This window comes from Typha latifolia, chromosome 11 (assembly GCF_019914945.1).
Source record: "Typha latifolia isolate L0001 chromosome 11, TyphaL0001v2, whole genome shotgun sequence".
Classification (NCBI taxonomy): Eukaryota; Viridiplantae; Streptophyta; class Magnoliopsida; order Poales; family Typhaceae; genus Typha; species Typha latifolia.
Window position 1 is genome coordinate 8,324,369 of NC_133096.1, and position 12,754 is coordinate 8,337,122.

A 12,754-nucleotide genomic window follows, 5' to 3' on the forward strand; every position below is an offset into this window, starting at 1 on the left:
AAAAGATTTTGTCTCTAATTTCAATTTCTCTTTTTTCTAATTAAAATTTTAGAAAATGATCACTTTGGATCAACCAAATACCGCATCTCAAAATAATTAACCACAGGATTCATGAAAGAAGCTTTATTAGTGGTGTCCCATTACATTGAAGAATCTCTCAAAACACTTATCTCCTCCACCTCTAAAGTCTCAAAGTACAAAGGTAGAATATACCATCTGATATATTATTAGACAAGGGCCAACCCATGCACTAATGCTTTCTCCTCATCAAGATATTTAGACAATGACTTTTTGCTACACTTGTCTTGCAAGTCCAAGTCCAAGGAGGATTTGAGGGAGTTGACTTTTGATTGGCAACTCTATGATGTTTTTGGGGACATGCACCTCATCAGAGGTGGAATTAATCAATCCCTAGCCGCCCGCGCTGCCCTCGGTAAGTTTTTTTTTTATTTTTACTCCTTTTTTTCTATTAGAAAAGAACGGTGATCAAAATTATCTTATAATTTCTAAACTTTGGACGTAAGAGAAATTTGAGCTCAAAGACGTGCAAAATTCATTAATTCTCATCAAATTTATGTTTCTTAATTAACCATCCTAAATTATAAGGAAGCATAATTACATATTGCAAATATAAAAATAAGAGAAATACCCGTTTTTTTCAATTTGGGCACTCTAATCATTTTACACCTATAGTTAAGTTAACTAATGTGGGTAATTAAGTTGAGTTTAAAAAACTAGCATTGTGGTGTTTTTAATAATTAAACCCAAAATATAAAAATTCAATAATGTATACCCATAAAATAAAACATAATCAATATCCCATTATAATTAACTTCAGAAATTCTTTTTAACCCGGCGTTAAAGCAAAATGTGAGGATTAAATGATAAGTATTTATATAATAAAATAAAAACAGAGCATCAAGCCATCATCTTTCATCGATCAAACAATCACCACCCTCCTCCTCTTCTACAAACTAAGAAATATAAAATAAATAAAAAATTGGGAAAGAGTACAAAAAAAAACTGTGCCTTTATTAAGCGTTGACTTGAAACAATGGAAAAACGAGAGATTTTTGTAAGTCAAAAATTATTCTAAGGATAAGTATCCCCTTCTCCTTTACGCCGACCACGATTAAATTCAATGTATAGATTCGTACATGGAGGTTCTTCCACTTCCATCATTGTCGGAATAATAAAATTATTATTATTATTTTCCCATTTCACTCCATCGAATTTGTTAGAAGTGGACATGGGGTCAACCCCATTCGGCAGAGAAAGAGACATGCTCCATTTCTAAGCTTTATCCTTTCGTCTTTTTTCTTGTGTCGGAATCATCTTGATCCAATTTTTTCTTTTTCCTTTTTTTCTTTTTGGCTTTCTCACAAGAAGAGGAGATTAGATCATCTTTAGAGCTAAATATAACCTCCTCTGTTTTGTTTTTTGTTCTTCTTTTTTATATTTATAATACTCTTCAATTTTTAACTGCAGTGTAAACAAATATATGTTTTTATCTTTATTATATTTGAATGTGTATTTTTGAGAAACAATTAATGATAACTTAATAGTAATAAAACATTAATTAGGTGGTATAGTAATTTTTATTTAAGTAGTAGTAACTTTTCTAAACTAAGAAGGCACATACACATAGTCAAAAGTTGAAGTTTTAGTGATTTTAGTCTATAGGACATGGAGTAAAATTATATGTTTATAAAAGATAGAGTGGCATTTGGTATGCTAACAAAATTATAGACAGTAGAATAAGTGTTAGAACTTTATCTTTTCCACTCATAATAGAAAAACTTGTATGAGAAAATGAGAGAATAGTTTTTTTTTCAAATAACATTCTTATACACTAACCAAATTCTTTTACAACCAGTCTACTCTAATAAAAGAATTTAACTCTAAATATCTATTTTTTTTTTTTTTGAAATAATAAGCTTCGTCGTGTTAACCTACTTACTACTCTAAAAACTTAAGTTATTAGAACGGTGACATTTTAATAGATAAAAAATAATAATTTTAATTTCAATTGACAGAGTTATATACTCATATCCTCTGATTCGTTATTTAAATTAAATTTATTTCTTAGATCCATCAATACATTTCATACCAGAAGTAAGAGCGGGTGTTGAACTACAAAGTATAACAAATCTATCATTCTAAGAGCTTAAAAATTAAATTTTTAGAGCAGTTGATGAGTTAACAATCGTGGGTTGGTAAGATCCAACTACTAAATAATAAAATATTCAAAGGGTGTTGTATAGCAACATTCCCCTGGACCCCATCACAGGGCAAGCATCTAAAGTTGGTGAGTGGAAACACACATTGGTGATAGAACAAGTGGTGGATGTTTTTGTCACATTACATCTTACTCTCTAATCACAGACATTGTGGCTGCGCATGCACATGATATGGAATGAAATGGAATGGAAGGCATGCACTATATAGTAAACCAAATTAATCAACAGTAGAGGGTGCTATCAGGAAAAAAACAAAGATAAAGTGAATCAACTTCTTTTAAGGCCATGGATCATGGAATTATCATGCTTATCTTAGTTTCACCCTATATATAGATGATAAAAGGTTCATTTATTCTCACATATATATATATATATATATATATGGCGGACAATTGGACCGGCCATTCTAAACATCACTCACTAGGTTCTCGTAATATTTTTGCTCTCAGTCGTAATATATGATATGTTATGTCTTTTAAAAAATTAGAACCTAATTTTGTAAAATTTTAATTTTAATGAATTTTTTTCTTTAGTATATTATAAGCTCCTAGATTAGAATAGTTATATTTTTCCGAATTTGAAGATCGTTGTTAATGACGAAATAGTGACTATTTCAAGTCACAAAGGAGGTTAAGTGCTTAAGCTATAATTAAATAAAATGATGTAGATAAAATGTAATTAACCTCTTAATTGTAATTAACTGGGTCATATATTATTATTCCAAAGTATGATCACAAACATCCAAGGAAGTGAACACTCATTGTTAAACACCAGATTGATAGCTTAACAATGACAATTTCCAACATGGGACACACCTGACTCACTACCCACCAAACCACTACCACCCTCCTCCTCCTCCTCCTCCATTGCTGCCAAAATTAAACAAATGAAGAGCTTTTCAATTAAGTACGTGCGCAAATGATTGGTTTGGTTGCAACTGACTACTAATTAGCGATTAAGCTTTTAACTGTAATCACTCAAAACCCCCCACCTTGATGCATGCATTGGGCTTAATTAGATGTACCCACGTCTATTAATTTATAATTATTTTCCTTTAAAACAAAACACAACTTGCATCACACTAATCAATATTCTAAACTGTGGAGTTGGTAAAATAAATTTAATTAATTAAACATCAGTGGCGAACTCAATGTAATAGAAGAACAACCATGATGCTTAAGTAGCTAGCTTCCATTATTTTGATTGTTTATTCTTACTTAGTGCTTAATGCTCCTCTCGCAAGCAAACAAACCAACCACCAACTTCCAAACCTTTTTGCATCAATAACAAATTTTGCAAATCACTACCTGTACTCTATTATTATTATAAAATATCTTGGCCTTTTTTTTTTGGACAAATAATTCTTTCTTCAAATTGAGGTATGTACGATGGTGAAATAAAGTCAGGGTTGCAATAAGTCTATTGCTGCTCCTACGCTGAATGAAACTAAGTCCAGGTGCGTTGATCGACTTTTTTAGGATTATTTTTTTTAAATAGAAAAAAGTGTATTATTTTTTAAAAAATTGAGGGTTAATTCGCGAAATAATTAATCGCTCCGCAGTCCGCACTGAGATTATCAAAGGTGCCGGTTTGCAATTATGTCAGAAAAAGGAAATTCTTTTTAGGTGGTGATTTGCAGGGACACCCTTGCCTTTTTTCCTAATCACAAGTCCGATATGTTCACCCCAACCATATCAAATTCCTACACGCTCTCCTCTCCTTCTCTCTCCTTCCTCCCATCCCCTAACATCTCCGTCTCCATCGTCTCCTTCTCCTTCTCCTTCTCCACCTCCACCCCTCCCTTCTTCTTATACTCCCCGTATAGATAGGAAGAGAAGCCCCAAACGCAGAGCACCGTCGCCACCGCCTTCTCTGCACCGAACTGGTCGCCGAACACGACGACACCGCCGACGACGTTCGCCGACAGCACCGCCGTCATGCAGATCCCGCTGTGCAGTGACGACGTCAGGAAGATCATCCCCGCCGTGCCCATGAAGCACATCTGCCAGCTCAGCACGACCGCGGCCAACGCCGACCAGTATGCCACCGGCCCGAGGTCCCACTTCCCGTTCTCCCTCCACCCACCGCCGGCCGCCATCCCAGCTCCTGCGAGTGCCGTCGCCGCCGCCTCCATCACCGCCTGCACCTCCACCACCATCCTGAAACCAACAACCCCACGGTAAACAATCTCCATCACGGGCAAATACATCGCGAAGAGCCCGGCGGCGCCGAGGGTGGCGGCGAAGCCGAGGTAGTAGTTCGCCTTGCTCTCTCCGGCGGGCTTGTCGCCGGATTTACCGGAGCTGAGTGCGAGGAGGACCGAACTCAGCGTCAAGAGCACCACCGCGTTGAGATTCGTGAAGGTCAACGGATGGCGGACGAGGAGCGCGGCGAGGACGAGGGTGAAGCCGAGCTGGGTGGAGAGCAAGAGAGACGATGTGGACACCGGGAGGTAAGACACCCCCCAGGAGAAGAGGAGGTTGTTGACTCCCAGCAGCAACCCGAGGAGAATACAAAGCAAGAACAAGCGAGGGGTGAAGCGAGAGAAAGGCCTCGAAGAAGAGGAAGAAGGCGAGAAGTAGACGGCGAAGAGGAGGAGAGGAAACCCCGCGGACTGCACCAAGGTGGACACCCACCGGTTAGATCCACCATGGGCGAAGTAGAACCGAGAGAGGAGGCTCGAGGAGAGAGACCCCACCAAAAGCGCCAAGTAGTTTAGCGACAACAGGACGTAACGATACCTGCGGTTCCCCGTCCCCTGGAGAACCGGACTCGTTTCTTGATCAATAGCCATGAGAGAGAGAGAGAGAGAGAGAGAGAGAGAGAGAGAGAGAGAGAGAGAGAGAGAGAGAGAGAGAGAGAGGGAGAGTATTAGGTGTGAAGATTTGAGAGTTCTATGGATGAGTATTTAAGTTGGGATAAGTGGAGAGGTTATACGTGGCCTTCTCTGGGTTACCGTGGAACCTTTCTTTTTATTATTATTTATTTTTAAGGAAATGTGCCCCTCAAGAATGCGAACGAAGAGGCAACTCATTACTGCAACTAATCCGATAAGGATGTGCTACATCCTATAAAGGGAAAGGGTGGCTGTATAATTCGTATTCCCGGAAGTGCATCCAGCGTTTGTTTGTTTGTTTCTACTAGTTTCCTCCCTTGAGAGATGATGGCATCGAATGCAATATAATTATATAAGGGGCGGGGGGGTCTTAAGAAGCTCTCAGCAAGATACGATCTTTCTTTCTAAAAGTAACACTATATAATGTATAAATAAATCTACGACAAATATTTTGTCGTTTCTGGTTGAGCGTTACGTACTGTACTAATCGGCATCCAATAATGATATTATAACCAGAGGAATAATATAACGTACATTATTCGCGAGGAGCATTATTAGCGTGAGAGCCGAGGCGACGAGTCTCATGCATAACTAAAAGTTCCGCTCCGCGACCGAGGTGGTGCCTGGTGCTGGCGGTGGTTATCCGAACGGATGGTTTCCAGTGGGAGTCCACCACAGGGAAATATATATTCACGTGAATTCTCTCTCTCTCTGTGTAGGACTTACACCAGAGAAGAAGGGAATAAGTAATAGTTTGTCCGAGAATAACACTTGGAATGATCTATTCTGACTTGAAACGGCTACAGATATAAATATATACATACACATACATGCATATATATGTATATATATTAATGGGGGGAGATGGAGAGAGAGAGAGAGAGAGAGAGAGAGAGAGGTTGGTGAGAGTGGAGGTTGTTGCCAAATGGTTAGGCTTCATTTATAACAGTCAACAGATGCCATTTCTCAGTGTGATTTGCACTTGATTCTATAAATATAGAATAGGATAGGGTAGGAGAGTCTATGAACTTTGGTCTTATTCTTGTGAAGGTCAATGCGGTGGATCATGTGGGAAAGCGTGAAATGGTTTCAGTTACTACAAAGTAGGAAAAGTAAGTGATAATTTTTTTTTAAAGTGCTCTCCTTCTTTTGTAATGTTTGAAAGGACGGATGGAAAGTGGATTGGAAAATAAGTTTTTTTTTCTTAACCTTTTCAAAATTATGTATATATATATATATTTATTTATTGAAAGAGTGGTAAGCTATACTTTACACACCAAATTGATTAAAAGTTACAAAATAAATTCCTAAGTGGTTGTAAATCTTGAATTGGGTTCTAAAAATTGCATTCCATTTGGACCCACCCTCGACACTAGCGAAAGTGTTTTTCCATCACTAATATTAGGTTTTCTTTTTACTCTAAAGATGAAATCGAGAGAAATGAACTTTCTAAAAAGCCCTCAATTTTATAATGTTTAGATAGTGTAAGGAGAGTGAAATTTTATTTTCTTTAACTTTCCCTAAACCACGCTTCACAACTTTTTATATATATATATATATATGGTATGTAGCTATTGGTTATCGTAATTACTCACTTTCGCTAAACACTATAACTTATGACTATTTTTAAAAGTAAATTCTCTATAAAAGATATTTCATATATTTTACGTGTATATTATTTAAAAAAAACCTTATAATCATTTTCTTATATCTTTTAGTTGTTAAATTACTAAGAATTTATCTATCAAAAAGTTGGGAAATTCATAAGGGCATATACGTAAATAATAAATTTTAGAGGGGTATACTTATAACAGAACCCTTTATCTAACTATTTAGTTACAAACCAATTCAAAACTGGCCAGGATTAAAGACGGTCCTGGGCCGGCCCAAATTTAACCTTTTTGACCCAAAATATCGAACGAACGGTTGTGATCGAAACAAGATCGCCGTGGTGATTAGGTGTCCCCGAAACCCTAAATTTTGATGGTATAAAAGCGAAAGCGGCGGCCCGCGACGCGATCCTCTCGTCTCCTCGATCCAGGTTTCGGCGTCGCGAGCTCTCCCTTCCCCCCCCGAGATGGTACGCTGCGGATCTTATACTTTCTCTCGTATACCAGTTTAGATGCTATCTTTGGTTCGTAGGATGAGAAATTAGGTAGACGTTTGCTCTATTCTTTTCTCTTTATGGTGTACAAGAGAATGCTAGTAGTCTTCCTAGTTTCATCTGCATAGCTGCCTACAAGTTTGTAGAATTTTTTCTTAGCTGTGGATTTTTCCATGGTTGCGAATGGTATTATGACTGAGTTGTTTGATTATTTAGTGTTTATTGGTTGTATCATATTCACAAGTGCAAGAACAAGTTACTTCTAACACTTTTAACGTAATTAGAAAGCTATTGATATCTGCAAATAGCGATCATGATGTTAGATAGTCGTAATAATATGCCGAACATCTATTTGGTATGCTGCAGTAATACGTTAGATTTGTCTCAATTACCTTTCATTATCCTCTTAATGCAGACAAAGCGTACCAAGAAGGCTGGAATTGTTGGCAAATATGGTACTCAATTTTTTCAAAGATAGACTTACATTACCTCTATCCTACTTTTTCTCACACGTAAGACGTTTGATACATTCATTTAGTTCATTCGACATCGTGTCTTGGAATGCAGGTACCAGATATGGTGCCAGTTTGCGAAAGCAAATTAAGAAGATGGAAGTCTCGCAGCATGCAAAGTATTTCTGTGAGTTCTGTGGAAAGGTATCATCTCCAGGCTGAGATTAGATGTTGTGCAATTTTGGAGATTTATTGTAAATCTCCTTTTCTAGATGTCCTGAACTCTTAAGTATTGTTTTTTCATCTCTAATAATACTTTGACATGAAGAAGAAAGTGAAGCTAGAAAGGTTCGATTCAGACCTACTTGTGATTGGAACCTTGCTAATGTGGTAGTGTTCAATGTATTAGAATATATACTACTTTCTTCTTTCGAAAGATCATGCTTTGGAGTATGTTATTTTGTTATTATTATCTTACGGTACAAATATTTTTGTTTGTCTGAAGGATTCATAGGAAAGGCCTTATGTTAGTGTATTGAGGCACAAATATTAATTTCAAATTAAGTTTATACGAGTTATCTTGTTGCTACTTGAAAGGTCTTTGTGCAGAATTTTCCTTCTACATTTATCATCATTTCCTTCTGTTAAACTTTACATTTATTAAAAATTCTCATCTGTACATTTATGTTAAAATCTTTTGTATCTTTCCAATTTTTCGCTTAATAGAGAGCATCCGAACTTGCAAGCATTGGTTCATAGGAAATAGGATTCTTGAGGAATGAAGTTTAAATTGCTCTCTATAATCTTGTAGTTGAAGCTTCTGTCTAAGGTTGCACATTTTGTACTGCAATGTTTTTCCCCTCAGTAAATGTCATTGAATTGACCGGATTCATCTGTCCCTTCGTATTGCCCTGATTGTTTTCGCGGAATCTTAGTTCCTGATACAGTTTTTTGTTTTCAGTATGCTGTGAAAAGAAAAGCAGTTGGAATTTGGGGATGCAAGGATTGTGGGAAGGTCAAGGCTGGCGGTGCTTATACCTTGAAGTGAGTGGTCATTTCATTCTTCTGCTCGTATCTTTCAATTCCTTGCATCATTTTCTATCATCCATCTTAAATTTGTTCATTTACTCTTTCAGCACTGCTAGTGCTGTCACTGTGAGAAGCACCATTCGTCGCTTGCGAGAGCAGACCGAAGGGTGATTGCCGCAATCTTTCTTGGGTGGATCTGCACTTTTGCCTTACTTTTAGTCGAAACTACGGGTAGTTGCTAAAACAATATTAGAAAGTCCTTGCTTACGAACTGAATCATTGTGACTGAATTGCTATTCCATCTGATATGCTTCATTTATAATTTGAGGACATGGAATGTTTCGTTTTGGTGAAGCATCTTGAGATTGAACCCCTTCCAAATATAATTCTTTAGCAGACTATAATTCTTAATTCTGGTGAATGTACTTCAGGACACTTTTTGATGAGAAACATGGCATGATTTTGACAAGGTTCTGGTCTGTGGCTTACTTAGATATCTCAATTGGGATTTGATGAATTCGATTTTGTTTCTTTAATTTAGTTTATGGCTAATTACACTGAGAACTTATAAACTACTGTCTATTTTTACTTGGTACTCTCTCCTAAAAAAATTCTACTCTTTTATTTTCCACATGATTATTATTATTATTTTTACATAGATATGCAATGTTTTCTAGATGGCTTAGAAATAATCATGTCATATTGGCATATCATTTAATGTGTTATGAGAAATAACCGATGGGGGTCTATAAAATTAAATATCAGTTCATAATTCATAGCGGTTTGGTATAATCCTCTCTAATTAATATCATTGAAAGCTATTGATTTTGGGTATAATAAGGTTCGGAAATACTTTATTATACACCAGAGTACCAGAGTACTTTTTTCACTGGAATCCATTTAATTCCAGTACCACCAACCCAGCCAACAGAATTCGTTTTCTCTCTTTTCTACAACACTTTACTTATTAAAGACTACAAATTATTTATATAAAAAAAAAAGACTAATAATTGAACGTCACATCAATCCAATTGTCCACACTCTATACTGGGTGTGGCGTCCAATCAACGGGAAGGAGGTTTGTCTCAACCCTCATGTTTTCACGCCATTGTTTTCTATTTTGCTGCGACCGTGGATTTTCTATAATCAAGTTGGAGGAAACTTTTCCCCACATTGCTTCTCGTATAGCTATCTATTTGTTTTAAGAGTTATTATTATTAATTTTCAAAGGAGAAGTAGCAAGCTGATGGTGTCAGATATGAGATGTCTATATTGATGGCATAAAAACTCACGCTGACGACATACATTGATTTCATTACAAGAAAACTAAAATATCCTTTTCATCTTACAAATGCAGATAAAAATTAAAAAAATTAATTAATTTTGGTCTAAATTAAAGGAAGTAAAAGCTAATTTTTTATTTGTTTGATAGGAAAGGAGATGTTGGATTCAATTCAGCGACATAACTCTACCGATATGATTCGGTATGATATGGGGAATAGAGTCCAAAGGTCTCTTAAAACTAGACGAGAAACTGACTCTCTATCTCGTTTAGTTGCCCGATCAGTTATCCAATTACTATACTGATCAACTAGTCTTATGATCCTCTTAAGGGCACTGTGCGGCTCCACGTAGAATTCTTGTAGCCTCCCAACTAGTCCGTCTCCACCTCATCTCGATATGCCCGTTTTCGCCGTTGGCATCGTCGTTAGAGAGAAAAGCAACAAGGATTTTATATAGGCAAGTTGTACAAATTTACTATTTCAAAAATTAGAGAAAAAAATGACCCATTTTTTAAATAATTTATTTACTTTTAATATTTGATTGTTAAAATATAATTAAAAAAGTAAATTTTTTTACTTATGAAAAATAATTTCACTTGTTCCTTTTAACTTACTCTTTTTTTTTTCACCAAAGAAATTCTAATAAGTAAAATAATCATCTAATTCGCAACTAATACCAGAGATTAATAAACTATATCATTAATACATTTTTATTAGGCAAGCAATAATAGTAAAGCCGTGTGAGGGGGTTGGGTGCTGAGTCATGGCACGCTGGTTGCTGTTTAGTCTTTATCTATCTATTCACCCACCGCCCAAGAGAAGCAGTTTACACTACCAACTCTGAATCCTGATTCATTCAATTACATAGTACTTCCCAACTCCCATTTGCTCCAAAGAAACCTCTCACAGGAGGAGAGAAGAAGATATGTTCGAGTTGTTCATCCTCGGGTGCACCAGCGTCGTTGTCTTCCTCCATGGAGTCAACTTCTTCTTCCATATGCTATCTCAACAGATGAGGGTCCGATCGATTAGGTATTCTTCTTTGTTCTTTTGAGTACATCTTTGATGGGTTTCTTTCTTTCTTTCGTTTTCTCCTCGGGTTTAATTTTGGTTGGCTTTCTTGTTTGCAGTTTTCTTGGATGCGTTGCGTAGTAGGAGGAGCATCCATGGAAGAGGAGAGAGCTTAATATGTACAGGATTGATCCCTTTGTTGAGCAAGAACGCTTTGTGATGTTAATGTAACTTGGGACTTTGAATCTAATTCATCTGGTCGTTTACTTCTTTTCGTGGAGATTTAGCTTAACATTCTGTTGAGAAAAAAAGTGGTATTGTTCTCTCTCTCTCTCTCTCTCTCTCTCTGCTGTTAATCTTGGCGAAGAGCAATGGAAGGAGAAAAAGAAAATGTGGATAGATGTTATCAGAGTAGAATTTACTAATTGTTAGTAGAAAATAATCTAACTTTTAGCCCTTGTATATATACTTGCTAATATATTTAACTTTATTTGTGTTTAGGCGGCTTATATTCTATATTAAATATTAGAGAAATTTGCAGATAATATTTTATTTTTTAATTATATTGTGGACGGCAATTATATCATCGTTATTGAATTCTATGATTTAATAAATATATACAGAAATTAGATTCAAATTAATACTAAAAGAATATTTTATTAATTAAAGATGTTTTATTTTTAGAACGACTAAAATACTCTTATATGACTTAGTTGATAATATATTTATAGTTTTTCTAGTACTGTTAATTTAATTTAATATTTAATTAAGTTTAATTAATAGATCTAACAATGATTTGTAAAAATATATGATGTAAACTATAATTTTTTTTAAAAGATAGGTTATCATATGCAAATTTACCTAAATGTTAATGCTAGCTTAACTTATTTTTTTATTTTTTTTTTTAATTTCTTCTCTTACTTTCTCCTTTCTCCATTTGACATAGTATAAAATGTTATACTATGACTGGTTGTTATCTGAAGAATTAAGAGTAGGGTAAGGGGGAAAACATGGGAATATTCTACCCAATAATAATAATAATAATAATAATAATAATATAAGGCAATCAAATTCCTTAATTTAAGAGGATTCTAAACAACCTCCTTCTTCTACTTATATTTGGTCTATATGACACCTTTGTCAAGGGTGAAGGACCTAGAACTAGAAGCAACATCAGAATCCATGGGTCACTATAAACTCCTCAGAACTGGACTTTGTCTATTATTTGATTTGAACTTTTCAAACCATAATCAATTAGACATTACAAAGACTTTTAGAAGCTGATGAAATAGATTATCTTTTAAAAATAAAAATTTAATGGTGTCTCGATTATATTCAAGCAGTTGAAATTCGAATCTGGAAATATTTATACACTAATATGTGCCACTTTAATCATCTTAGCACAATCACACTGCATGTTAAATTAAAAAAAAAAATCCCACTTATGTGAAATAAAATTTTCGTATCAGATCTTATTAGTATAAAAATCCCAACTAATTTATTTATTTTAATCCAAGTAGGGTTTTTAACCGTCTAGCTAGTTGGGTTGAATTATCGTAATAATATAAACATGAATACAACTTATTTATGAAATTAATTATCAGATGATATAAATTATTTATCTGAATTATAAATAAATTTTTTTATGTTATAAATAGGTTAGTAAGTTGGGTCAACTATGAATATGATGAGAGTTAACTCATTTAGGACTCGGATTTAATTAAGTTACATTTAAATCCGTTTAAAAAACTAGATTATTGAGTAGGCTATACTTTTGCCACCCATTTCCGCAAGGATAT

General features: G+C 35.3%; 2 protein-coding genes and 1 long non-coding RNA gene across 3 annotated transcripts; 2 read left to right on the top strand and 1 right to left on the bottom strand.

Annotated features, from left to right (window-relative positions):
* Positions 1 to 3,813: 3,813 nt before the first annotated feature.
* On the bottom strand, positions 3,814 to 5,231 carry LOC140797866 (probable purine permease 4). Its single transcript, XM_073151551.1, has one exon. It carries the CDS (start codon positions 5,032 to 5,034, stop codon positions 3,943 to 3,945), a length of 1,092 nt encoding a protein of 363 aa, XP_073007652.1. The 5' UTR covers positions 5,035 to 5,231; the 3' UTR covers positions 3,814 to 3,942.
* Positions 5,232 to 6,992: 1,761 nt separating this feature from the next.
* On the top strand, positions 6,993 to 9,130 carry LOC140798273 (large ribosomal subunit protein eL43z-like). Its single transcript, XM_073152079.1, has 5 exons — positions 6,993 to 7,156; positions 7,596 to 7,635; positions 7,748 to 7,836; positions 8,594 to 8,676; positions 8,769 to 9,130. Exons 1-5 carry the CDS (start codon positions 7,154 to 7,156, stop codon positions 8,830 to 8,832), a joined length of 279 nt encoding a protein of 92 aa, XP_073008180.1. The 5' UTR covers positions 6,993 to 7,153; the 3' UTR covers positions 8,833 to 9,130.
* Positions 9,131 to 10,786: 1,656 nt separating this feature from the next.
* Positions 10,787 to 11,235, top strand: LOC140797386 (uncharacterized). Its single transcript, XR_012110633.1, has 2 exons — positions 10,787 to 10,976; positions 11,075 to 11,235. It is a non-coding gene; the product is annotated as an uncharacterized lncRNA (long non-coding RNA).
* The last annotated feature ends 1,519 nt before the right edge of the window (positions 11,236 to 12,754 follow it).

Bases quoted from the DNA above. Each gene is read 5' to 3' on its own strand.
- LOC140798273 (XM_073152079.1), top strand. The intron at 7,636-7,747 runs GTACTCAATTTT...CTTGGAATGCAG, and splicing joins TGGAATTGTTGGCAAATATG to GTACCAGATATGGTGCCAGT. The intron at 7,837-8,593 runs GTATCATCTCCA...TTTTGTTTTCAG, and splicing joins TCTGTGAGTTCTGTGGAAAG to TATGCTGTGAAAAGAAAAGC.
- LOC140797866 (XM_073151551.1), bottom strand. From the start codon at position 5,034: ATGGCTATTGATCAAGAAACGAGTCCGGTTCTCCAGGGGACGGGGAAC.